This window comes from Toxotes jaculatrix, chromosome 17 (genome assembly GCF_017976425.1).
Source record: "Toxotes jaculatrix isolate fToxJac2 chromosome 17, fToxJac2.pri, whole genome shotgun sequence".
NCBI classification, from domain to species: Eukaryota; Metazoa; Chordata; class Actinopteri; family Toxotidae; genus Toxotes; species Toxotes jaculatrix.
Window position 1 is genome coordinate 10651393 of NC_054410.1, and position 26549 is coordinate 10677941.

At 39.8% G+C, this 26549-nt stretch overlaps 3 protein-coding genes across 4 annotated transcripts; 1 reads left to right on the top strand and 2 right to left on the bottom strand.

Moving 5' to 3' along the window:
• Positions 1–556: 556 nt before the first annotated feature.
• zmpste24 (zinc metallopeptidase, STE24 homolog) lies at positions 557–6115 on the bottom strand. Its single transcript, XM_041061433.1, has 9 exons — positions 5706–6115; positions 4440–4586; positions 4145–4348; positions 3527–3679; positions 3252–3393; positions 2927–3102; positions 2511–2615; positions 2121–2264; positions 557–2007 (listed from the first exon to the last, which is right to left on the bottom strand). Exons 1-9 carry the CDS (start codon positions 5811–5813, stop codon positions 1783–1785), a joined length of 1404 nt encoding a protein of 467 aa, XP_040917367.1. The 5' UTR covers positions 5814–6115; the 3' UTR covers positions 557–1782.
• Positions 6116–7149: 1034 nt separating this feature from the next.
• Positions 7150–21922, bottom strand: rlf (RLF zinc finger). The gene is made up of 8 exons (XM_041060964.1): positions 21734–21922; positions 19813–19967; positions 17823–17904; positions 16196–16331; positions 15867–16069; positions 13574–13710; positions 13215–13356; positions 7150–12343 (listed from the first exon to the last, which is right to left on the bottom strand). Exons 1-8 carry the CDS (start codon positions 21911–21913, stop codon positions 7700–7702), a joined length of 5679 nt encoding a protein of 1892 aa, XP_040916898.1. The 5' UTR covers positions 21914–21922; the 3' UTR covers positions 7150–7699.
• Positions 21923–23787: 1865 nt separating this feature from the next.
• On the top strand, positions 23788–25897 carry znf593 (zinc finger protein 593). 2 transcript variants are annotated; one of them, XM_041059963.1, is made up of 4 exons: positions 23788–23839; positions 24189–24428; positions 24875–24937; positions 25116–25897. In XM_041059963.1, exons 2-4 carry the CDS (start codon positions 24229–24231, stop codon positions 25240–25242), a joined length of 390 nt encoding a protein of 129 aa, XP_040915897.1. In that variant the 5' UTR covers positions 23788–23839; positions 24189–24228; the 3' UTR covers positions 25243–25897. The 2 variants fall into 2 exon arrangements, with proteins under 2 accessions (XP_040915897.1, XP_040915898.1); XM_041059964.1 differs by lacking the exon at positions 23788–23839 and adding an exon at positions 23848–24060.
• Positions 25898–26549: the final 652 nt, after the last annotated feature.

Here is a 26549-nt window from a genome sequence, read left to right on the forward strand (position 1 = left end):
ACAATATATTATTTTATGTTTTCTTTAAAGAATTCAAACATTATGGTAAAACTATTGCAATAAAAATGCTGGACGGCTGTTTCTTCCTTCTCTACATTGTTTAAATAACTGTCATGGAATATCTACTTTTATATTTTATATATATATTTTCATATGATTTTTTAAAATTCGTTTAAGTTTTAAAATAAAGATGAAAGAAGAATATTACAAGGAAAATGTTTTTAAATCTTCACTGTCACAATTTAAAAAAAAATTAAAAAGCTACAGTGGACTCATTAAAGATTTTTTTAATTCATAGTTGTAAATGACTCATAAGACACAACATACTCAAACACAACAAGAATGTGTAATGCACTAATAAACATTCACTAACAATTTACTAACAAACATTACCAACTTATTGCTGGCATTGAACTTTTGACTTGAAGTTCTCACAGGAAGACTTAAATAATGGATGTCATGCTGTGTGTCATAAAATAAATGCTTGAAAATGCAATCCCATTAAATTTTTGAAACATTTTTTTTGAAAAATAAAACGAGCGCTCAATAAAATAAATGCTTTGAAGGATTTTATTCAACACTGCAAAGGAAGTATACAGTCCTCTCTTTGAACAAACGAAGCAACCGCTTATTGGTGAAAGGAACCTCGCAGACCCCCTCCCTTAAATCCCCTATAAATACAACTCTGCGCTCACTCCGGCCCAAAATCCAAGAGAAGAAACTAAAAGACACTGTATCAACTTAAAAGTTCAATCCACATTCAACATATTTCACAATTCACTTCATACAGCAATACTCTACTCATCAAAGTTACATATGTACAGGTATGGTTGCACCCTTGTTGGCGAGCAAGTGCTATAGAAAAGTAAAACAAGACCCCCCCAATGCATGTAAAAAACAAAAATCACAAGCCTAACCTAAATTCAAATGAAATTTTTCTGCACTGCTCTGTTCATAACATTTCCATTATCTGAACAAAAACAGTAATAATTAGAGGCACTCACATTTTTTTCACCACCATAAAGAATCTACATATTTCCTCTTGCAAAACTGGGAATTTGAGTTGATGACTGGATTAACATGTACTCTCTTGAGCGCGCCCAGATACTGCATTTAAAAGAAAAAAAAAGCAACAGTTGCACTTGAGGGACAAATCAAATTCTGGCCTGTGTATCTGCAGAGTATTGTCATGAGTGTTGTAAGAAGTCATCTGTCTGCCCACCTACCGTGTCTGTATTAGCTCTCGTAGAGTACTTGCAGGACAAACCTTCTCTACATGCTTTTGCTCTTGGATGCCATGTCCACATCACAACAGAAACACACAGTTGGAAGTAAAATTCCAGGTTTTGAAAATGACAAACTGTCTTTGTTAGTCTCCCAGTTTAGATTAAAAAAAAAAAAAGGACAAAGTTATAGTTACTATTTCAAAAACTATCTGCAAATCATGACCTGTGTTCTGACAATAGCAACACACATTGCCCAGATATATTGTTCTCAGCAAGTGCATTTTAGGTGTCTCTAGAGAAAGAGAAAATACTTCAGTACAGGCTTATGATTTTTTTTAGGCTGCCTTGTGCTGATATGTTTTGGTTTTGTTTAAAATAAAATTTCAAAGGGAACAAAATGGAAAGAATAGGAAGTGAAGAAAAGACTAAAACATGATAAAACAAGATGAGGGGTTGCCAATGGGTAAAGAAAGCCTGGGGTGCATCACAGGGCCAGGAGCGGTCTGCGGAGGCCCTTCGGAGGAGGCAGCGGTCGCCGCTCCCCCTTCCAGCCCCGTCAGTCCTGCTTGACATTGCCCAGCGCCCTGAGGCGCTCCAGGAGGGGAGGGTGGGAGTAGTGCCACATGGAGAACAACCAGTCAGCCACAGGGAAGCCCAGGTTGTCCTTGTTGAGCTTGATGAGAGCAGAGTAGAGCTCGGAGGCTTTGCCCATGTTGCGTGCAAAGGCATCTGCCTGGAACTCAAACCTGCGGCTCAGAACAGTCAGACAGAAGGACAGGAGCTGCAAAGACAAAATATTAAAAAACATAAATTTGTGTGGATGATTAGTACATCTGTAAATCACCTCAAGAACACTGGAATTGTACTGATACATTTATGGAATCTCACAGTCACCTCATTGTATGGAGAGAAGATGAACTGGAAGATAATCATCAAGCCTATCAATGTGGGTTGGCTGTCATTGAAGCCAAAAGCTACAAACAGTTCCTTGCGTCCAATCAGAACAGCAAACAGGGAGAAGCACAGGAAAGAATTCATCTGCAGAAATAAGAGTCAGTAGATGTTATAGGCACACTTCTAAATCTAAATCTGTATAAATAAAGCACATGCATTTGGTCACATTTAGTATTCAATCCAACCCTTTGACTTTAGTGGTTTGTGTCTGTATTTGTTTTATCTGTACAGAGATCAACTTCATGCTCTCGGTGCAGTCATTAAAATTAAAAATAAAAATTAGATCAGAAAACTTACAATACTAAAAAGAGAAATTCGTAAAATCCCGACCTGACTGATGATAATATTCTTTACAGTGTGACCAAGCTTCCAGTGGCCAAGCTCATGCCCCAGGACTGCAAGGATCTCTGGGTTGTTACAGCCTTGTTTCTTGTTCTGTGCAAATATTTACAATAGAAAAACACAATTGGATTACTCAGAAAGACAATTCATTATTATCAGTTATTAGTAATTATGCATTTTATTTAACCCTAGGACATTTCTAGGTTATGACACCCAAGACTATAAATTCCAGGCCAAATTCAAGAAGTAAGATGTTAAGATGTTAAAATTAAACCTTATCAACATTATCAGGGACTGTCAAGGTAATCCTTTAATTCCTAGAAGTCACACATTTAGAAACCATTTCAGGAACTCTGGTTTATATCAGTCCAATAAGAACTGTAAGAGGTTTATGGCTATGTAACCTTGGGCTTGGCTTTTGATTCCCCCAATGACTCATCACTCTCTGGCGACTCGGACTGTGGCTCGCCAGCCTTGTTGAGAGGCGAGTAGTCTTCCAGTAGAGTGTCAAAAAGCACAATGCGTTTGTTCTTGAAGAACCCGTAGAAGTATGCGTTGCTGTGTGATGAACGCTTGGAACCTGAAACGATGGAAGACATTCAAGACAATTAAAGGGTGCTGTGCCTACAACCGTCCTACAGAAATGCTCAACATATCTGAAAAACAAATGTGTTGATAATAGGCATGCAAATCCATGTACAGGTATGCAAGGTTCAGTTATTACTTTACCTTCAACAACATAAATCTTAGTGAGGGGAAAGTTTATACTCATGGCCATAGCCTCAATGTTCGTCTTTAACTCTCCATCTGGCAATACAGTGAACTTGTCAAAGAGGGGAGCAATGTAATCAGCATAGATGGTAACAAGTACCTAAGAAAACAGGAGAAGAGGAGATAAATTATGATGAGTAAACACAGAACAACTTTAGAGTGACCAATATGTAACTTTCTCCTACAAGTTCACCCATTGTCTAATAAGCTGGCAATGTGAACGCAGCACTAACCAGAGAGACAGCCAGGGTAAAGAGCCAGGCATAGATGAAAAAGTAGTCTCCACCAATCTTGATGATGTACAGAAGCAGTGAGGTCACAGGCAGCAGGATACACTGAGTCACAACAAACTTCTTTAGCGCATCCTTGAGGAAGAACCCCAATGTCTGAGAGGAAAACCAGACATTAATATAAACAAACGCAATGGTGGGCGGGAGACAAAGAGAAGGATCTGGCTGTGAAAGGCTTGTAGTTTTAAGCTGCTATAGTATGCCTGAATTCAAATCAGTTTTGACAGATTTTAATAATGACAAGCTCTCACAGTGGAAAATATTAAAATGTTCACAATGTTCTGAAACAGGTCCCGAAGCACTTATTCATTCTTTGCTGTTTCAGTCATTGTTTTTGCCACAATGTGGCTTAAAAAACTGTTTCCATTGCAGCTTTGGAGCCTATAAAGAGGGTGATAGTGTGACACATCCCTCTGTTCATGTAGGAACCAAGCTAGCTACAATCTATTGTAACTGTCATGAAATCAAGGTAATCCCTGTTGTGGTTCCTCCTGAGGAAGGAAACTAAGAAACAGCCACATTTCAGGACTACAGAGGGTGAATACTTTTCAGTCAGTGTACCTGCTGATTAAAGCCGTGCTTTTCCTCAATGACAAATGTATTGTACAAACTCCAGGGAAGTCCAGTTAAGGCACTGAACAGGGTGGCTAGTGTGAGAAAGACAAGGGACTGGATGATCTCGTACTCCGAACCGAATCCAAAGCGAGTCGTCACAGAACCAGCAACGCCCCACAGAAACGGGATTCCGCCAAGGAGCAGGATCAACTAAAAAGCCAAGTTAACAATTAAACATGGAGACACAGAGAACACTTATTGTCAAACGGTCTATGTGTTTCAATCTACTGGTTGTTCGTACCGTCCCCTCAGTCTCAGAGTAGAGTCCAGACCAAAAGCTGAAGTTGCTTTTATCCAGCTGATAAAGACGTGACTTCTCAAATGTTTCAGAGTCCATGATCTTCCCTAGCTCCTGGGGCACATGTGTTGTTGATCTGTATATCCTCCTCTGTGGAACAGAAAGATCAGCACCAGTGTTAAATCTATAGTCCAATCTTTGTCTGTATATTGTAGGTATTTGCTTACATGTGTAAACTGTGTTTAGTTCAGTGGTTCTCAAACTGGGGAGCAAATAAGGAGTGAACCTTTGAATGAGCATGATTTATGTAGGGAAAACATACAAGAGTTCGCTTATGCTATCACTCTGGCTTTTTTGCATTAAAATTCAACTGGGATTATTTTTTTATAAGTCGCTTCCCCATCATTGTTAATGATTGATAAAAAAAAGTGTGTGGTGGAGGAGAATTAACTTCTGTCAGCTTCTCAAATGGGGCATGCCAGATAAAGTTTGAGAACCACTGTATCTGTCCTCGAGTTAATTTGTTGTGTGCACTGTAACTCTAAGTGCTAATGAAAACCAGTCTCAAATTCTTGGTTTCTGTCAACATGTTTCACAAATCAAACTAATACTGATTCTGACTTTTTATTGCACATTTTCTGCAAGGAAATGAAACTTGGCAACATTTACACAGATGTCATTTCACTGCGAGTTAGCCAAACTTGGTAAGAAAGGAAAGAAGTAAATTGCGCAATTCAGAGAGTAAAGAGCTCTATATTTCTACAGTTTATAATTTTTTCAAAAGGGACAATATACATGTCTGCCAAGTTCTCCCGGCTGCATTCAACCCTGACATAATCCAAAACTGAGGTAAATAACCAAACATATTCCTCAAAAGTCTGTAGTAAGAAAATGTTTTTCTGTCAGATTTTGCACAACCCAAAGTCCCCGAAATAAGCATTTATGACTATCTTAATGTGTACGTTTCTTACACAGAATGTTGATTTTTGACAAGGTTTAAAGTTGACATAACAGCTGTTACATAGCTGTTTTTATACTGCATTTGTTTTTGTGTTTTTTGTTTGTTTTACTAGTTTTCATGTCATGTGCACCATTATATTTATATCTACCGCTCTTCTGTTTCAAAGAACTAGCCATCACATTCAACAAAGCAGGTTTTAAGTTACCCAACGTTAGCTTATGTCACGGATTAATGTATTTTACGGTCTAACTCAAAGATGCACATTTACTAAGCAGAAACTCTGATACTAGCATTAACGATTGACTTACCTGTCTGTAAGAAAGGTATGCCTCCCATAGATACACTGTCCACGAAAATCCCAAAACAGCATAAAATATCTGCTTTTCGACCGGGAGGTCAAATATAGTTTCAACCATGTTTGCTCTGTTGTTGGTCTATGTTGCTGGAGCAGAACTGACTAGCTCACTAGGCTAAAGCTAATGTTAACGTTACCTAGCCTGGCTGGTAGCTTCAGGCTAGCAGACACTTGGTTCCCGCTCCACACACAAACAAACAGGAACACCGTAAAGTTGAATAAAGGGAAAAGTGTCGCCCAAGTTAAATCCACAGATAAGGACTAAGGTCAACTCGAAAATCTCTACATCCAGTTTCCATTCCTATGTCATGGCTTTTACAGCTAATATCATTCCATTCAATGCCGAAGTCGAGCCTGTCGGTGAAGTGCGGCAACGAATTCTGTCCCCACCGAAACATCTGTTGTAATCTCAGTTCCGCAGCTGAGGGACTCACTGAACAAACGTGTAATTTAACAAAAATGAATACAACAACACGTCTTAATGCCACCTTTTATGAGCGGATAAAACAGTGTAAAATTAGTTGTGTAAAACGTAGTAACTTAAAACATGGATGGCTTTTACTTCCGACTTAACCCAAACGTTTTAAGATTGCATCCACCGCTCAACAGTGGCAAATTAAATCGAGCCTGATGAAATAATTTGAACAAGAGGGCTGTTATGATGTCTACTCGCAATGTGCTTAAAAGTAGCAGTCGCTGAATTTCTCTAATGAATGAGTCAGGCATCAAACGCGCAGCTCGCGTTTCGGTTTTAGCAGATGCAGCACAATAGGGAGAGAGAGAAGGGGGGGTCTCCCTTTATAATTTGACGCCGTTTCAAGAGCCAGTGGATGCTACGGATACTCCTAAAAATAACAGAAAAAATAACAGGAACTGTCATTCAAAGACAAATGTAGGCCTGTAAGAGGCGCTATAGGATCCTCAAACCTCTGGAGAAACTGTGCCACACCCAGTTTATGCAGAATATCTGTCAAACGTGCATGTGGTGAGTTCATGTGCAAGATTTTCCACTGTGGTCTAATGGAACATCATTCTAATCTATACAAACGTGTTGAACCTCTCTAACTACACTTGTGGACAGATTAAGGAAAAATGAACAGGCTTGAACAGCACAGTCTGTTTTTTTTTTTGGATAAAAAGCAATTAGGAACATTAAGTATGTAACTTTCAAAGTAATCGGTACTCCCTATAAACACTTAACTAGAAATAGATAATCTTCCATCATCACACGAAAGATATTTTTGAAATAAGGACATAGAACATTGAGTCTCCCTGGCATTTTGTTCTACCTCAATGTGTTGTTTTTAGAGGAAGCACATCCAATGCAAAAAACCAAACATGACATTTCACTATGTTTAAGAACTTGGTGTTAAAAAGAAAAAAAATAATTAGACAAATCAGAAAGCAAATGGCTTTATTTCATTTCCACATTTATTTTTATTAGAAAGTGTTACATACATGTCTGCCAACATCTGTCCACTGCATCCCAACACTGATTCAATATAAACTGAGGTGAAAAATAACTAAACATGTTCCTCAAGAACTTTGTGGTAAGGAAATGTTTTTCAGTCACATTTTCACACAAGTGAAAAGGCCTTGCAATACGCTACTGACCATTTCTAACAATCTGAAAACCTGTACATTTATCTTGGCGAACTACAGTATATACACGTGTGATGATGAGTTAACATAACAGGTGTTATCTGAATGCCTTCGTAACAGATGTCTTAAAAAAAAAATCACCTTCGATTTGATGTGCACTGTTTAAGCTTGTTTTTATCTTATGCTAATTTAATTAGTGCTTCAGTTTGGCAACTTAAAAAACAAACAACAAAAAAACCCCATAATACTATCATTTTGGGACAAAAAAAAAAACAATACTGGTACACAGTTTGTGAAAATACAAAGTAATTTGCAATAGCCATGTTAAAAAGGTGCTCAGTTAAACTAACTTCCAAGAAGTAGTTTGCTGTTGTTGGTGTCTGATGGGAAGAGGTCAGGCAGGGTGGTGGTGCACACAGGTCTCCCCAGGACCACCACAGGTCTGAGGTACTGAAGCTGCTTAATGGCCAGGTCCCCACACCCAGCCAGAGCTTTGTCCAGGATGGACTTCAAGTTTTGGACTGATGTGAAGTCCCCAGTCATAGCATGGGGCTTCAGCAGCGGGGAATGAGTGCGTCTGCTGCGGGTGTGAGAGATCCCCAACTGGTTGTTTTCTTTAACAGAACAGCTGCGCCTGAAAGTGTCTCGCCGTTTCACTGGCACCGTGTTTTTGTCTTTCGGGGTGGTTTCTTGTATGAACTTGAGGAAAGAGGACTCAAAGCCCATTGGCTTATAAGCGCCGATGTCAAATGGGCGTGGAGAAGGGCTACGAGGCTGAGGGTCTTTCATGTTTGATGGCTGTTCAGACAGTTCGTTTTTTCGTTTTAGTGGTTGGCGAACAGGAGGAGTGGGCAATGCTGCTGACCCATTCACTAGTTTACCACCATCCTTGTTGCTTGACGGATCTTGGAAGCCCTCTTCAGTAGTAAAGCGTAGCGAACATGGTGGCGAGAGGTCGACAGTGACGGGACGAAGCAGAGGTTTTATTTGATCCAAGCTTAATCTCTCCTCCTGTTTCTGACTGATCTGTGTTGCTGTAGTTGAGTCTTCAGTGTGCCCACCGGTGCTTGGTTCACCATACAGCACCTCGTCTGCACCAACGAGGACGCCATTTCTCTCAACTGGTGGCGGCTTCTCCTCCTCCTCCTCTGGAAATCTCAGTGGGTCATGATTATCCTCATCCTGTGTTTCTGCCTTGATGGAGTGCAGGCTCATGGGTGTGGGCTGCCCCCCTGTGTTTTCTGGCTCTGCCTGATACTCCATTTTGCGAACCCCATTGGGGGCACACGCTCCTGCCACAGTTGGTCTGGCTGACTGTCTCTGAATCAGTTCCTCCAGTTGCTCAGCATTGAAAACAAGCTTATCTTCATTCTTGAAAAGATCGTCTCGACGCATGCGGTGAACCCTCAGGTAGTGACGGTGCAGGCTCTGCATGTATGTGACGACAGAATCGCAGTCCTGAACCATACAAGGGTAGGCCACACGTAGACAGCGATCTTGGCACATCTGTAGTGCTTCTTCATGAGATCTGAAGACAAAACGGCTGTAACAATTTCTTCTTTCTTTCTTTTTTTGTCCTGACACTTTCTTTTCCTCAAGACCCTGCTCGCCCATTTCTTCTGTCTGGGCGGTCACTTCGGGCTTGGGACTCGATCTCTCAGCCTGTGTGGTGGGTGAATCAGGTTCTTCTTTCTGAGAATTCTGTGGTGCAACGATAAGCTTCTTTTGGCATCCAGTAACTGACTTTTTGTGAGTGCTCTGCAGACGTACCACCAGTGAGTCGTAGTACTCACAGTGACTATAAAGTGTATGTTTTTTAAGTGCATCATCGTGGCTGAACACTCTTGTGCAGCCTTCAAACTTGCACCTTATCAGCTCTGGTGGTTGGGAGTGGTAGTCTCGAGTGTGACGCACTAGGCTGCTTTTAAGGTGGTAGGAGGCGTTGCAATTGGCAAAGTGACATTTGTACTGGGGCTGAGGTTCATCTGAGTTTGGAAGAGGCCTTTTCTTGGCAGGCTCTTTTCTGACTTCTGGATTGTGATGCACATCAAAATCTTTTTCCAACAGGAGCTGAGAGCGATTGTAATGGTGTACCAACTGTAGGTGGCGCACAAGGCCTCCCTGGGTGGAAAAAGCTGCATCACAGTTTTTTGCTACACAATGAAAGGGCTTACTGAATTTATCCAATATGTAGCAGAGATTACTTTTGGCTACCAAACGTCTTGTAGTTCTGACCTGATGTGTGGTCCTATCCTCACTTTCTTCCTTCTGCGAATTGTCTTCCTCTCTGCTCTCCGCTTCGTCCTCCCCATCCTCTTCAGATGGAGAATGATTGTCAAAGTTTTGTCCATTTTCACTTACGGCCAAGTTTTTTTTCTCAGGTTGGCGTTGCAACTTAGGGATCTCTTTCTTCCTCACTTTTAGACCTTGGTTCGTCAAGTGCTGAGATGTATGCTTTGCAGGGTCTTTGTTTCCCTCGTACCGTACAGATCCACAGCTTATTTTGTCCACCAAAGCCTCACTCAGGTTGTGTATCTGAATATAGTGGGCCCTCAACACATGTTTTTGTCTGTGACTCTTGGAACAAAGCTGGCAAACGTAAGGCTTAAAAGACGTGGTTTTCAAAGAAGTTAACCTTTTTGCCTGTTCTACGGTGTGGCCGTGTTTGGTGTTATAGTGTCGCAGTAAGCTGTAACTCTGAGCAGTCCTAAAGCCACAACCTTTTATCTCACAGATATATGGCTTAGCAGTGGCTAATGATTCAACACCGCATTCGTCACCAGCTGCTGATACTTCTTCAGTTGCCATTTTAACCTTTTCCTCAGGCAGATGTGGAGGTCTCTTCTGAAGCAATACAACAGGAGGCTTTGCCATGATTGCCTGATGAAGAGAGACTTCTGATGCATTTGACTCTGGGTTGGACTGGGTTGGCTGCTCACTTGGCACACTGCGAGGGGATGAGGAATTTAGGTCCAGTTTACTGAGCCCAATAAGAATCTCTTTCAGAGCATCATTATTTGTTTGAAGACTTGAAGTATTTGTTTCATTGCTTTTGGGGTGAGTGGATGCTTTTCTTTCTTTGTCAGCCTCCACAGGTTGAAACGGAGTTGACAGCTCACTGTTCCCCTTTTCCCCACTGTCTGTTTCAGTCTTTATCCCTTTGGATTTTGAGCCCCGTTCTTTGTCATGTTTGTGTTCTTTGTTCTCCAATTTAAGGTGTTCTGGGTGGGCACATTTCAGATGTCTCTGGACATCTCTGGCTCTAGAGAAAGTCATACCACACTTCTCAAAACCACAGGTGAACTTACTTCCATCAAAACACACAGCCACCAAGGTCATTGTTGCTTTAGACTCTTTGCACTCAGATTCTTGCAAAGAGGAGGCACAGCTCACTGAGCAAGCGTTTAGGACATCTCCATTTATAATCTCTTCTGAATCAAATGATTTATTAAGGTGGGCTGTCGCTTCAGTAACAGTCTTAAGAAGTTTCCGCTTCGCCTTCCTCTGAGCCTCAAAGTCGTCTTCAGAGAAGGTGATGTTGTGTGTGGATAAATGCTTGATAAATTCCTTTTTGGATAAGTAATATTTTCTACATTCAGCACTAGAGCAAGTAAATGCTGCATCTCTGAAATGCTGTGCTTCGTGGTGATAGATCTGTCCCAAGTCAGAGTAAGTGACGTAACAGCCTTTGAGCTCACACTGGTAGTTGAGCTGATAGCCATGGGTCTGTTTGTGTGTGACAAGTTCGTTGGAAGTCCTAAACTGAGCGCCACAACCAATTACCACACACATGTAAGGCTGATCACCGTAGTGAACCCTTCGATGTTTGCGGTGATGGTAAGCTGAGACAAAATGGCGTCTACAAAAAACACACTTCTCTCGCTTGTCTCTCATCTGATGAAAATATTTCACATTCTCATCCCCTTGGTGCTCTGACTTTAAGTGGACATATAAGTACTTGGAATGCTTAAAGATCCGAGTACACCCGGTTCCTGGACACGGGTACTCATCCCGGTTCTGCAGTTTGAAGTGTTGGTCAATGTAATCAAATGTTATGTGCTCGTCATCATCCACACGCTTCTCTTTCACAGTTTTGGCTTGCTGCACGATGTGGTGGAGCACATCTGGATCATGTGTGGATTTGTAATACAGCATTAGAGAAGGGTCAATGGTGATCTCGCCTGGTTCAATGTCATCATCCTCATCTATCGGTTTTGGCTCGTCCTCTTTCTTCACATGGCTTTTAAGATGTATTTCACTGTGGATGTGTTGTTTCAGGTGAGGAACGAGGTCCTTTCTGCTCTTAAACTTTTCCAAGCACATAGGGCATGGGTGGCTGTTGTCCTCTGCATGTCTTTTGGAGTGGTGAATAATTTGGCTGTCAGTGACTGACCTCTTACAAATCTGACAGCAGAACTTGTGTTTCTTTGCCTCTGACTCCCCTTGGATTTCTGGTAAGTTATCAGAGTGCTTTTTATCCTGCTCCTCATGCCCATCAAGACTTCCATTTATCCTCTTTTGATGCTCAGAGTCTACTTTCTGTGTGACACCCTGTGGTTCATGTTGTTTAACCTTCTCTTGTTTGTCTACCACCTCGTCCTCTTCCCCTTCAGACTCTGGCATCAACCCAAGAAGGGAGATGCAGTGATATTTGAGAGTTTTCCAGTCCCAGAATTCGGGGTCAAAAGGCCAATATGCTTTCAGTGCTAGTAGTAACTCGCAGCGTAGTGAGTTGGGAATAACCTCATTTTCCTGGTCGTACTTTTGGTCTGGGCGTAAATAGAGCTCTTCAAGACAGCCAAAGACCTCCTGACAGGGCCCAAGCAGGAATTCTGTGAGCTGACAGGCACGCAACACTTCAAGGTCATCTGGAAGAAGACAGGACACTGTCTTACAGACAGATATCCTTGTTTCTGACTCTTCCTGCTTTGGAAGTTGAAGAGCTTTGACACAAAGTTCTACTGAGGCAGGTACTCCCAGGTCCTCTGCCTGAAAAGAGAGCAATATATTATTGTTAAGAATTAATATTAATGATTACATTAATAATTATATCATAAGGCAGGATTCCAGAGTCACTTTACATTTAACAAGGACCCATTTACACTTGTCATTTCAAATACAACAATAACAGTTTAGCTGACAACTGTCCTAACACATGAATGAATCGTATTTAGTAGCAGCAGCAGCAGCAACTCAGTGCTCATTGTAACTGCTCATACGTTGTTGCATAATGAGCAAGAATAATTTGTGCAACATCAGTTAATGTTATCACTGGGCACAGATGAGGCAGACCCTGTGGAGGATATTTCCACAGACTGCTTAGTGATGTAGTTATAGCTGGGAAGAGTAAAGATTTTGTATGCATCTTGGAGAGCTGGATGAATTTACACCTTTTCAAAATCTGGCTATGAAGTGTTTCTGGAGGTGGTTTGAACAATCTGATTTCAACTGACAGACAGCTATCTGATCCACCCAAGATTCAAGACGTGACCAAGCTTAAAGGGGGTCATAGAGTCATGTTTTTTTAAAAATCACACAGCATTTTACATTCATCGCATTCTGAAACTGTAAAATGTCATTACATGTAAAATCAATTAATGTGGCAAAACAGGGATGATCCTTTGGTCTTAAATTGGGTCGTAGTGTGTCACACAACAGCCAGTTTAATTCTTATCTTCACTGTGTTTCAGATGCAATTAAAACAAGCAAACACAAGCAAAACAGGCTTTTACTTCCTGAAATTAGTTCTCGTGGTTCCTTCATAATTGGAAGTACAAAACTATGAAAACTTTCATTGTACAACCAATGCTCCAATTCCAATCCAGCATCAAATGTGGACAGTACAGCTGTTCATGCTCACCTCTGTCTGAATCACACGGACCAGGTAAAGCAAATGGTGGACTGTTTTGGCAATGGCACCTAGTTGAAGGCATCGCTCGAGAAGAGAGAGCAAGGAGGGGTCAATCCTCCTCTGAAGTTTACTCCACAACAAAGTCAACTCCCTTTGGAGGCAAAAAAAAGACAAAATAATGTCCTAATTCTCTTTCTCAAAAATAAACACACTAGACACAATAACAAAGAAGTCAAGAAAACCGAATTATTTAATCATAAATCTGTGCTTGAGACATTTAGTCTGATTCCTACTGTCAGTTTTATAACATCGATAATATACATGTGACTGCAGTCATATATACAGTCCACTTAGCAGGGACTACTCACCAGGAGCAATAAAGACTCTGTTGCTGAAGCTGCTGAGTCAGGAAAGTTGTGCACAAGATGAAGGCTGTATTCTCCTCCCCCTCTGTCTCCAAATTACATGTGATCTCCAGTACATCCTTACAGTCAAGTCTGGATATCTGTTTGAGGAGTAAAGTGATGAATACTTTATAAACAATATAACAGACAATATGTCTACAGCAGTTTTTAAATTTAGATACGGGAGATCAAACGTGGACTCGTATTTCTCTCCTCTGGCGAAATATGAACCTGTCACTTGAAACATGATGGACAGTTGTTCCAAAAGAAAAGTTGGATAAAAGTTCTGTCATGAACATCAACCTAAAGCACATCAGCCAGCATTTATGACAAATGTAACTGTGATGTCCCTGCTTTGATCACACTGAAGGACCTTTATCTCAAGTCACACTTTTCAGTCAAGTCTGTCATGAAGGCAAAAATGGAAGAAAAAGCATCTTTAAAAACTGACTTTCAGGATCTTTGATGTAATCTGTGTAAACATATAAAACACAAATCAATAAAGCATGTTCTGCTTGTCTAGAATTTCCCATCAATCATGCACCACTGCAGTGCAGATGATATTGTACTGTACGTGTTTTCTAGAATGGGGAGAAGATGTGTGGATGTGTTATGCAAACCAAGCTCAGCTAAGTACATCAACAACTCAAGTACATCAACACACAAAATGAATATACATTTATAACATAAATTAAACATTTAAGATGGATTTAAAAGATTTAAGATAAAAGTGTAACCTGACACCCCCAGAAAATCTTGTCTTTGCTGTACACCTGTAGACTGCTGCAGTGATGCCCAGGTGTACCAGGACCCACTGACATCCCTGCTGGGTGCAGTTACAGGTGCACCAAACAAGGCTTGAAAGCTTCGACCAGAGAGGACAGCAAAACACCACTTTTCAGCTTTGTGTTAATTTACTCTCTAAAATCAAATGTTAGCCCACTATATGCAGCACATTGAGTATTTATTGAACTAGTTGCACATTAAGGCAAGGAGATTTAAATGTCCAATTTGAACCTGCAAGCACGCATGAGACCTCACCCTCGTTTGTCCTGCATTCATCACTTTGACCTCTTTTGTCTCTCCCTCCTCCTCCTCCTCCCCCAGGCCGAAACAAAAACCAGACAGGATGCATGAGGCAGAGGAGAGCATGCAAGGTAATAAAACGGAAAGATCCTAGGGGGTTGGGTGGGCTGCACAATCAGCTCACACAAGTCCATCACAAACACAGTAACCGTAATTAATATAATGTGAATTTACTTCATTTTCATGTTAAATTCACATTTTTCTGTTATTTTGAATTTTGAATCAAAATGTACACATCATTGTCTAAGTCAATGAGTCGGAGGACATCTCATGAGCAGAAAAGATAACAGATGCTCTAACAACTCTAACTGTGCCTCAATCTGAAACACTGGTGCAAAGACTGGATTCAGTGTCTTCTACTAAGCTTCATCTAAAACAAAATCCTGAATCCCTGTGTAGTAGATTATACGTTTAAAAAAAACAGTCTTGTACTGCATTAAAATCAAATTCTATTGAAAGTAAGGGGGTAAAGCATGATATAGCTTAATATGCAGTATATACAATATCCATCCAAAATTGAAAACAGGCCATTACACAGATTCTCTACCTTGCACAAGCTGAAGGATTTCTGAGTCTTCAGAGTGCCAGACAATCCAAAAGCTCACATTTGCATGTGAATTTGCAGCTCTATTTTTGGAAACATTGCAGACAAACCTTATAAATAGGAACCTTTTTTTAATATTTCCATTTATTATATTATAAGGAAGGTTTCACTTGCAAATATGTCCCCATTTTTTATTTAATACCTATTATCAATTATATATCGTCTGGACAGAGGGAAATGCAGTGTCTGTGTTGCTCAGAATAGAGACACTTTTATCTGGACTCTTCATATTGTCAGTACCATCAGTGTCCTACCACAGAAACATGGTATTTTTCACATGTATATATAACCGCATGGTTTTGTAGTAGACTCCTTGATTGTCATGATAATCTCTGTGACAGTCACACAGAATTTAACACTGTGTATTTCCCTTTCACAACATCCTTCAGGTTGGTTTGTCACCTGCATACTTTGCCACAGTTGCTGCTGACACTAGGTCCTGATGGTACATGTGAGACCACAATCATGTAACATTTCATCACAGGTGTCGACAAAAGATGCACAAATGTCTCACTGTATCAAAACAGCATCATGCCAACAACTGAACATCTTAAGGTGTTGTAATACCTCCATGATGGCTTCTTCATTGGGCAGCAGGTGACAAAGCAGGGAGACGTATGTTTGACGAAAAGTAGACTGGTTGGAGACGAAGCTGCATTCAGTGCAGGCCTTAGCCAGCACCACGGCCTTGGCAACTTCGCCCATCTTCTCCAGATGCTTCACTCGCATCTCCATGAAGCCCTCGCCCTCCAAGCTGATGTATGCATCAACTAGAGACAGAATGCAAACACAGTCTAATTATCAAACTAAAGGCCAATGTGACAATAACCAACACTGGAATAAAACCTTAGTGCTGCTAAATACTATAACCTAAATAAGTTAACTGCATTCCCTACCTTCCTCTGGGTTGGTGAGCTGGCCGGTGAGGAGGGAGGTAAGGACTGGGTTGCTCCAGGCTCCTCCCTCTCCTGTGATCTGGAGTAAAGCTTGGAGATCTGTGCTTCCATACTGTAATAAGGTATCATGGGCAATCTGCAAGAAACAATAAACACACAAAAAATGTCAAACTTAACAACAATAAAAACAGCTATTTGTTCAGTGCCCTCTCGAAAATTAGATTACCAACAACAAACAAAGTCAAATAAACTGTGCCATCTTTTTTCCTATGTGGAGGCAACAGTGGTGCTCTTCACATCGCTCATGCAATAATGAATTTCACAAATGAGCAAATCAAAAGGCCATTATTTCATATTACTACATAACTGAATTAAATTTGTCGGCCCAATTTAACAGTTTTGATACCATACACAAAGAAAAATATTAGGCCTAGCGTCACTCTTCATGTCTGGAAATAAAACCAATACCTTTCCTTTGTTGTCAACTCACTCCGACAAAAACTTGAAATGACTGTTTTGAAATTACATCAAACAATGTAATTTTTGTATGAAATCCAGGCAAATGCAACACACTGTGCTTTAAATAGTATGTTACAAAGCGTTATCTAGTCACAATATGACAGGAAGAAAAATGACAGTACTTTTTTAAAAAAAACTTATGTCAGACTGTATATGTCACTGGAAATGCAGTGTAGTAATGAGTTCACATGACTCTTCACACTACATCACACTTCTGCTCAGCTTGGACATATTGAACCAGTGTTACAGGGTGTAGCACAAACCCATCTCTGAAAATCTGGCACAACAAAACAAGTCTGTAGCCACACAAGCAACCCCACAAAAGACTGAGATGTTCATTATCTGGAAACAAAGCTGTTGGATGTATAAAAGTTTTAAAGACTACTTCTGTGTGACATCAGTCATTTAAAGGGTACACAACTGACAATCAATGTTGAGTTAAAGGTTATAAATGCTCATGGTTCAGGCCTCGTCCACAGGTACAGGAGAACTTATTAAAACAAAGGATTTCCTCCCTCTCTCTTAAAACAAAAATCCTGGCCACACAAGCACTGTTTTAAAAAAAGCATCTCCATCAACATGGAGTGAAGCGCTGTCAAGAGCATGCCAAACTAACAGGAAGCAATATAACCCCAGCCATAAAGCCATGTTGGCCTATCAGAAGCTAAACCTAAAATGCAGGTTGGATGTGGACAAAACAAACAAAAAAAGCTAAGTTTTAAATATCCACATATGTGTGGACAATGCCTTAGACTCAAAACGGTGCAAACAGAAACAAAACACTGTCATCCTCACTAACCTGGGGCCTGTTTTCTCAGGCCTCACTAACATCCTCTCAGAAGGCCTTTGATAACATCCACTGAGGAACAAATAACCGATTCTAAGTTCTTGCTCTCTCACACATATATGAACATCAGAATGCCATTTTTAAGTAATTGTTGACTTAAATCATTCAGATTCAGAGAACTTTATTTGTCCCCGGGGGGCAATTTAAGGCACATTGAACAGCATCATGATCAATGAGCAGCATCATGACCATTTTATTTTTCTCTATGATTTAAAATTAAAACCTGTCAGAAAACAATGTTTTGAAACAAGGACCTCTTACCTGAACAGACTGGTGGAACTGAACCCAGGCTTCGTACGGGATTTCATTTTCAGGCACTGACAACAACAGTTCAAAACAGCTCCTGCAAGGAATACAAACATGGTAACAGTGGGTTCAGTTAATGATGATAATTCTGGACAGTTTTATTTTTAACAAAAACAAACAACAAAAAAAGACTTCCAGAAGAGACACTCTGCAAGTATAAGCTTCAGATTGTTCCATACAAATTTTGAAAAGACTGTGATTTTACCTCAACTTCAATACATGATGTCAGAGATTGGTCTGATGGTACAACAAAGCTTATTGCAGCTCTGCATTAAGGTTTTAGAAGAACCAGCTTTAAATCTTGATACATAAAACATGTCAAAAAATGCTTGACTGAAAATCAAATGAACAGTGGTAAAATGTTTTTTTTTTTTTTCTTTCAGACAAGGCTCTACTACGTCCAACAGTAGTTAAATTTAACTACTACAATCTAACTATTAATAGATCCCTCATGTAACAGATTGAAGCTGTGTGAGTGGTCCCATAGTTCATCGACTTAACAGAAAGAGACATTATGAATCTCTAACTGATCTAATTTAACTCATGTCAGTATTTTCAGTAAATTCCTTGGGACAGGCTATCATTTGCAGTGTGAACCCTTTAATGCACCTGAAAGTACAACAAGAATCACATCTAATCCAAAGTAACAACCAGTCACTGGTAGTCAGTGCCTGTGTCCTTTACATGGGTTTATCCATTGCAGAGTTCATTAAGAAAAATGTTAACATTATGGCCTTGAAATGAAACAAAAGCCATTTGTTCTACAACCCGTCACTTGTTAGACAAATCAGCAAACCACAGGGAAGGGTTCAGAGGACAACGCCACTTGTCTGTTGAACACCTCAAACCTTGTGAACAGCTACTTTTATTTTGATAGGTTAAAAAAACAGGGACATAAATATGCAAGTGCATGGCACATTTTTTTTCTCAAATTCATTCAAAAACTGAATTTGGGGGTTATTTAGGAAGATGTAACATTTCCAGACATTTGGAAACAGAGCTGAATTAACAAAAAAAAAGAAAGATCTTCCAATTTATTGCAATATTTTATTTTGAGTGATCCAATACAGATTCTTAAAATCCCAAGATCAATTTTTGCATTTGTGCTTTTTCTCAGTAAACATGTACATCTGCAATAAATGTTATGTGTATGTGGTGGTCACCTGTTGTAAGTGGTTCAGTTAAGGCTGCATGATATGTGAGATGTTGACTTTGTAGAAATGTTTTGTTTTGCAATTTCAAAAGAAATCGCAGATTTTTTTGTAACTTGGAAACATTCACAATTTAGCCTGTAATGCGCCTTCTACAACTATTTTAATTCAAGGAAAGAACAGTGTGGCTCACCTGTTGAACGCAGAAGAAATTTAAGGTCCCAGAATAAATTCTGGACAGCACTTTAAGCAACAATGGTATTTATCTGATGTAACCTATCTGATGTAGCATCAGTGAGTTGATTCTGGACTTGAAATCTAATCGAATCACAAGTTTTGAGATCCAGCCCTATTTGGAAATTTAAAATTTGGAGAAAAGACAAATGACAGCCAAGCTAGTTGTGCCTTTGCCCAGTCAGGTATATGAAGGGTGGATATTGATGTCTGACTAAAGAACTGAACTGTCAATCATCTACTGTACGGCCGGTGTGGAAAGTCCAAAGCAAATATCTGACCACATTACACAAACTAGAATTTGTAGGCTTTTATTACTATGTTTTTAAGGAGCTAACTGAAGAACTGAAGAAGTTGGCCTTTTCACCTCAAAACCATACAGTACCCAATGAAACTGAATCAAAGCACTGAGTGATTAGTGTACAGGCAAGATATACTCACTTGTTTCCAAATTAAAACAAGTGCATGGACCAAAGAAAGTTTCCAACTGTTTTTTTTTTATTTGTCATACCTATATCTCTCATGCTGTTTATTTTCACTGTAAGTTGTTCAGTACTCACAAAGCTAGTCTCTTCAAAACAAGGGCCACTTTGTCAGACTCCGCAGTGAGGTGGGATCGGGCTGCAGCAAAGCAGTTTATGGACAGACAGTAGACCTCCAGGAGAGGCAGACCATGTTCCATAGAGTTCCTGCTCCCAGCATAGTGAATCAGTGCCTAGAAAACATACATACAAATCTCATAATGTCAACAATGAAGAAAAAACAGTTGTGAAAATAGAGTGTAAATACTTTTAAAAAACTGATCAAAGGAGATCAGGTGGGAGACACATTTGTTTGGAGGAAAAGGGGTTCTCCACCTGGGGGAGATAACAGTCTATACCTGATTGATCCCAGCTGGCACTCTGTCAGGTGTGAGGTACCCCTGATTGGGCCTGAGGGGACTTGACTGTATGGCATATGACAACTCTAATTTCACCACTAAGGGCATGCTTTCACCCAAATGTGTTTCTGTGATGAATTCAAGCTTAAGTGCCTTCCTTCATTCAACAAAATGTCAAACAAAAAAAATGTATTTCTCTGAATTACACCATCCTTTAAGGTGGCTCTCACTGTGTTTTTATGAAATATTGTCTTCACTGTCAACTGTCCCCAGGCATAGAGGAGTCAACATCAGTGTGTCACCTGTATGTAGCTGGCAGGCACACACATTAAATCATTGTACTATCAACATCCCAGGGGTCCCATTTGTCAGACAGCAGGAATCTTGCAGGTTTGTGCTTGTGTCTACAGAGGCCCTAAATTAATTCCCCTCAGTCCAAAAATAAGGTACTCTCTCTCAGAGCGAGCCAAGAATAAAGTCTGAACCCCAGAGACCCCTATCAGTGTACTAATTACACCTGGACTACTTCCGATTGGAACAGAAAGTTAACACCACAACAAAACTGTTCGTTTTTGTTTATATCAACTCCCTGAAAAAACATTCAGCTAATCCAGAGTGCAAATTAAAGGGCAGGTTCACATTTTCGCAGCACTCGTTGATACATACTCATTTGTATAGTGAAGGAGTTACTGGTTGCTGTAGTCATTCCTCGCAAAACTGCTATAAGGAAAAGTTGGTTAATGATTTACTCTCCTCTACAGCCCACTTTGGCTGGTAACCAAGTCTCACTGGAAGCTGAGTGAAAAACGTACACTGGCTCAAGTAGCAAAAATGAAAGTAATGGCTGATTGGGCTCTCGAAATCAAGCACTCGAGAAAGGGGAAAAACCAGGTAGTTTCCCCATTTTGGTCCCCGCACTGAACCACTATATTTGTCTTAAGTCAAATAACGAATCTCCACTGATGATGAGAGATTAATTACAACATGGCAGATCCGCAACACAACCAGCCCATCTGAACATAAGAACAACAAAAGTACTTGGCTGGATGCACAGCCTAATCGCGGCTAATAAATTAATACAGCATCCTAAATATATTTTAAATTTGCAGCTTATGAAAATGTCCCAAATGCCATTTTGCAGTCTCCCCAGCTGGCTAGGAAATTTGGATAAACACAGCGCGATGCCGCCCCGCCCCACACGCATGCAATTATGCATAATGTGCAAATTGTGGCAATGTCATGTGCATGCAAACATCTGCAATATGTTTCCTGTTATGCATGTTTTAAGATAAGACTGAGCCAAACAAGTAAAATCAATGACAGTGAAGCGATCTTACTGTACAACTTAAAGCAGTAAACGGGAACCCTATCACTCACCCAACGTAATCAGTCCAATGATGGTAAATGAAATCGCCTTGACGTGAAATTACATGTATACGTGAATATGAATAAAAATGCACACCGTGCAATTTGCTCCCCGCTTATACACCCGCCCTAAGCTAAGCAGCCGTCGCAGATTAGCTTGCAGGCTGCGAGAAAAACAATCCTGGGTGAGCTAACGTGCGGCTAACGTTAGCTTCGATGTTGCATGTACACATTACCTGACAGAAGTTGTCGCAGTACTCCGTGGAGGATGCTGTGGATATTTCTTGTTGCCTGAGTACGTCTTCGAAGGCTCTCAGCGTGGCCAGCAGGGTTTCCATTGCAACCAGAGTATCCTCGGCCGTGTCCAGGGCCCGGTCGCTCCATTCGTGCTCTGGTTCGACATTATTCTCCGCCATCTTCGCACTCCGCCACGGCGCGTATGCAGTGCAGTCTGACGCCGCCTTCAAGTGCCGTCGGAATATTTAAATATGCCAGATGAACTTCACCTGAATGACCCGAAAACCCAGTGGGGAAGTGGATGATGTTAAGTATGACGGTAAGCATTATTATTTATGGTTATTGCTGTTACTTGCTGTTACATTAAGTAACCTTATTTTATATTGCAAATGTATGCAACCTTGGTCCGTAAATCCCTGCCCAAACAGATTCAATTTGCCCTTAGAAAGCTACAGAATTATATATCTGCCTATCCTGCTGTTTCATCATGTTATATATTCGTTTTATGGTATTTTATTATATCATTGTTTGTAAATTGTTTGAGTTTTGTGTATTGTTTACAACTTCTGACTGTAGACTATTACTTTTTTCCATTTTTATTTATTTTGATTTTTACTTTTATTTTTGGTCTTTATTTCACTATTTCACTTACTGGCTTCTACATAACAGTCATATGTTTATTCAGCTTTGTTGTCTTTGCTCTATGTCCATGTATATATCCCTGAACATTGTTCCTGGTACTGTGTGTACGTACACATTTCTCAGCCACTAGAAACTCGAGAGGTATGAGCATTGGAAACTATAGCTAAAGCTATATGCTGTGGTATTTTGGCATTGGTTCATGCCACATACTTGCTCCTATACAAATAAACATTAACTTAATAAATAAATAGTTTATATCACAAAACCACAAATGCACTTCTCTTTCACATTTCATTGTGTTGTTTCCATACACGTCTATTGGGGCTGCAACTAACTACTATTATAAATGTTGATTTAGCTGCCACCTTGTTTCTAGATTTATTGAGTCAGTATTTTGTCAGTAAAATATGAAAAAACAGTGAATAATATCTGAAAATTTCCAAGAGCCAGAAGTGTGGACCAACAGTCCAAAACCCACAGAGATTTTACGCTATATTAGACTAGAGTAGTTCTAGAGTATGTTATTATTTATGACCAAAAACACCTCTATTGAGGTGATATTGAAATTTACGAAGAGCGCCGGAAGGTAACATGTAATCTGCCTGATCGCTCCATTTACCACAGAGCATAAAATAATCAATACACTGAGAAAACTTGCGCAATTCATTCAGAGCAAACACGATTCAGCTGTGAGATCGTGTTGAGCATTTAATGCGTTTTCACTTAACATCAGTGGTGGAATGTAAATAGGTATTTATTCAAGCACTAAGCAAATGTCAGACACTTGTACTTGACTCTTTTCTATTCATGCTACTTTATATTCATTCCACTGAAAATCAGAGGGAAATGTACTTTTTAATGGCCAACCTTATATTTGACAGGTTTAGTTACTTTACAGATTAAGATTTTTGCATTCAAAACATATGAAGAGTTACTAAAATATGAATGTATATGTTTAATATTGAACTACTCTACCTAACAACAGGCTACATACAGAGTTGAAACTATTAGTCGACTGACAGAAAATGAGTCTGAAACTATTTTGATATTTAAATACTTTCTTGTTAAAAAAAATGCCAAATATTTCAACCTCCCAGTTTATTTTTAATGAGGCCAGTGTCTATATGAAATAGCACAGCTCAACTTCAGCAGTAAAATGCTGCTGACACAGTAATATATTTGTCATAATTATCTAATTATACAACAATAATCTAAAGTAAAGAGTCTTAATATTTACGTCTGAGTGAGAGTTTGCTTTAGTAGATAAAGACTATAAGCTTATGTATGTTCCACTTTTTGTATGTTTCATTTTATAATTAATTGCAGGTATTACTTTTCTTCTTTTCATCTTCTTTTTCCCCTCAAACACTGGTATTTGGCGCTCTCTACAGGTGAGCAGGTGTATGTAACTTTTAGATTTGACCCGGAAGTACATTCATCTGTCTCGGCCACACGTGTGGAAGGTAAGCAAAATCTCAAAATGGACCTGCGAAGGTTTTTAGTAGCAAATCTACGCTGTTGTTGATTTTTCTCCAGCTGAGGAAGTCGGCTGGGCACCAGTTTTGTTTGTCCCTTAAAATCTGAATTAGCGGCAGTTTCACAAAACGGCCAGTTTGGTTTTAAAACTTTAAGCTAACATCTGGATTCTCTGTGCTAGACTTTAAAACACTGTTAAATAAAAAAGGTAACCGCGGGTTTTACCGCAGTTTATGGACAGATTCTGGTCATCTTTAACCTAACGAAGTGAGCTGGTGAAGCATAATTCAGCTTTCTCCTGATACTCGCCTACTTTATCTGCCTTGATCCCTGCAGTGTGACAAGTCGTGTTTCGTCCAGTTCTGTGGGGTCTAACATGGGGAAGTCCAAGCAAAAGGGGAACCACAAGAGTGACAAGAAGAAGAACATTGCAAAGACATGGAAGACAAAGCGCAGGACCAAAGACTTGGACCAGATCCACACAGACATGAAGCCTGAGATAGCAGCCAAACTGCTACACCAGGAGGTGGACTATGATGTGACCGGATGTGCACAACACTACTGTTTACACTGCGCGTAAGTGTATCCCTGTTTGTCTCCACTGTAACAGCAAATAGTGCAGGATATGTCCTAATAATAATAGTGTTATCAGTATTAGAAATTGCAGAATTGGTGTACAGACTTAGGAAGTGTTCATCTCTATGTTGCACTGTCAACTAGGGCTGCAACTGCCAATTATTTCTATTACTGATTAATCTCCTTTGGCCTAAAGTTAAAAAATATCACCTTTATGGTCATATAAGTTACAAAGATGATGTAAAGTCTACAGGATTTCACAAGAAAAAAATACAGTTTTATGTAACAGAAAAACATTCATCTTATCTAATCCCTTTAGTCACTTTTAAAAATTTTAATAACCCTTTAGAGGGTCATGTTGGGAACCACTGGACTAATCAGGTCACTGGGGCTCAACAGTGTGTTGCAGACAGCTGTTTAAGCCAGTGGCTCTTTATGTCTTGCAGGAGATATTTTGTGGACATGAGATCCATGAAAGAGCACTTCAAAAGTAAAGTGCACAAAAAACGGTAAGGCACCAGTATCTCTTACATCTGTTATTCTGTCTGCGCTCACATATTGTGACTAAGAACTCATTCAACAGATTACATCTTGGTCAAATGGGATTCTGTCCCATTTCACACAGTACAATACAATGGCTAAGGAACAATTTGAGTTTCAGAGCTCACCTCTTTTTTCTCCATCCAGGTTGAAACAGCTTAGAGAGGAGCCCTACACCCAGGCAGAGGCAGAGAGAGCAGCGGGAATGGGATCCTACATCCCTCCAAAAACTGTTGAAGTGAAGACACAGCCTGTGGAAGAGGACATGGACTGAGAGTTGCTCACATTAATACATGGACTGAATAATTCAATAACAGAAGCGCTGACAAAACAGATAATGCTCCTGTTATTTCCTGCTGTCACAAATTCCATTGCATTGTTAAATGCTTTATTTTTTGTGACAGATAACATGTTTTTTCAGCCAGCTGTGATATAACTGGCTATTTAACTTAACTGGGTATCATCAGGATCAGGAAAGCCTTACCTTACACTGGGTACTTGTAATGCAACATGTACCTATGTAAATACTGTGTATGTGTGTAACTGTTTGGAATGATAATAAACAATAAAATACAATGGATTCAGTCAGATTGTATTTATACACTACAACACAGTGTAGTTAGAGCAATGTTTCTCAACCTGAGGCCCCAGTACAAATCAGAGGAGGGGTCAGAAGATCATTAAAGAAACAGGAAAAATATTTCTTTCACACAAAATGATGTGTATTTATTTATTGATTTATTTTACTTTTTTTTTCCATGGAAAATTCTTTATACTTTTGCCTGGCCTGTTAATCGGACTAATTATCATTTGTTTTCAGTTTATTCCTCATTTTAACAGACAAAACTATGTATAGTGACTGTGGTGTCTGCAACCTGGCTAAGTTTTACCTATTCACGTCTATAGAAACCTTTCAAAGTAAACAATTTGAGAAGGACAAAATGTTGGGTTTTTTTGTTTGTTATTATCCGTCCATGCTTGTTTTGTAATCTAAAATGAGGGCATACACGCATACACTTCATTTTAAGGGAGAAACTTACTGTACTTCAGTCGAAGGCTCTGTGTCTCACAGTTGGTCAAAATCAAATTCTAAGAAATACAGATTCACTGATTTCTCTGGCAGCGTAATGATGTGAAACACATTACAAATAATGGGACTCTCTGGTGATCTTTATCACATATCAGCCCCCCACCCAGAAAGTGTAGAACATGAAGTCATTGTCACTTGTAAGATTATAACACAGCCCCAATGACATGTTAGAATCCCAGTCCAGCAGAAACAAAGTCTTCACTTCCACTGATAGAAATGAAGTTACAAAAAATCTAATGACAGACTACTTTGGCAGAGAAACATATAATTGAAGCTTGTTTGCAGACATTCCTGGGAAGAACAACGCAACTCTGCCTCTTTAAATGTGACTACTGTGCCAGCGCCTGACTTCTACAAGTTAGAAAGAATGTAAGGCCAAACATCCGGTCAGCACTTTCAAAATAAGGTCCCAAACTGTGAAATGGCGAGATGGATATAGAATAGTGTGCCCTCAGCACTCCGTAAATTTTAGAGATCGAATTCCCCGAGAA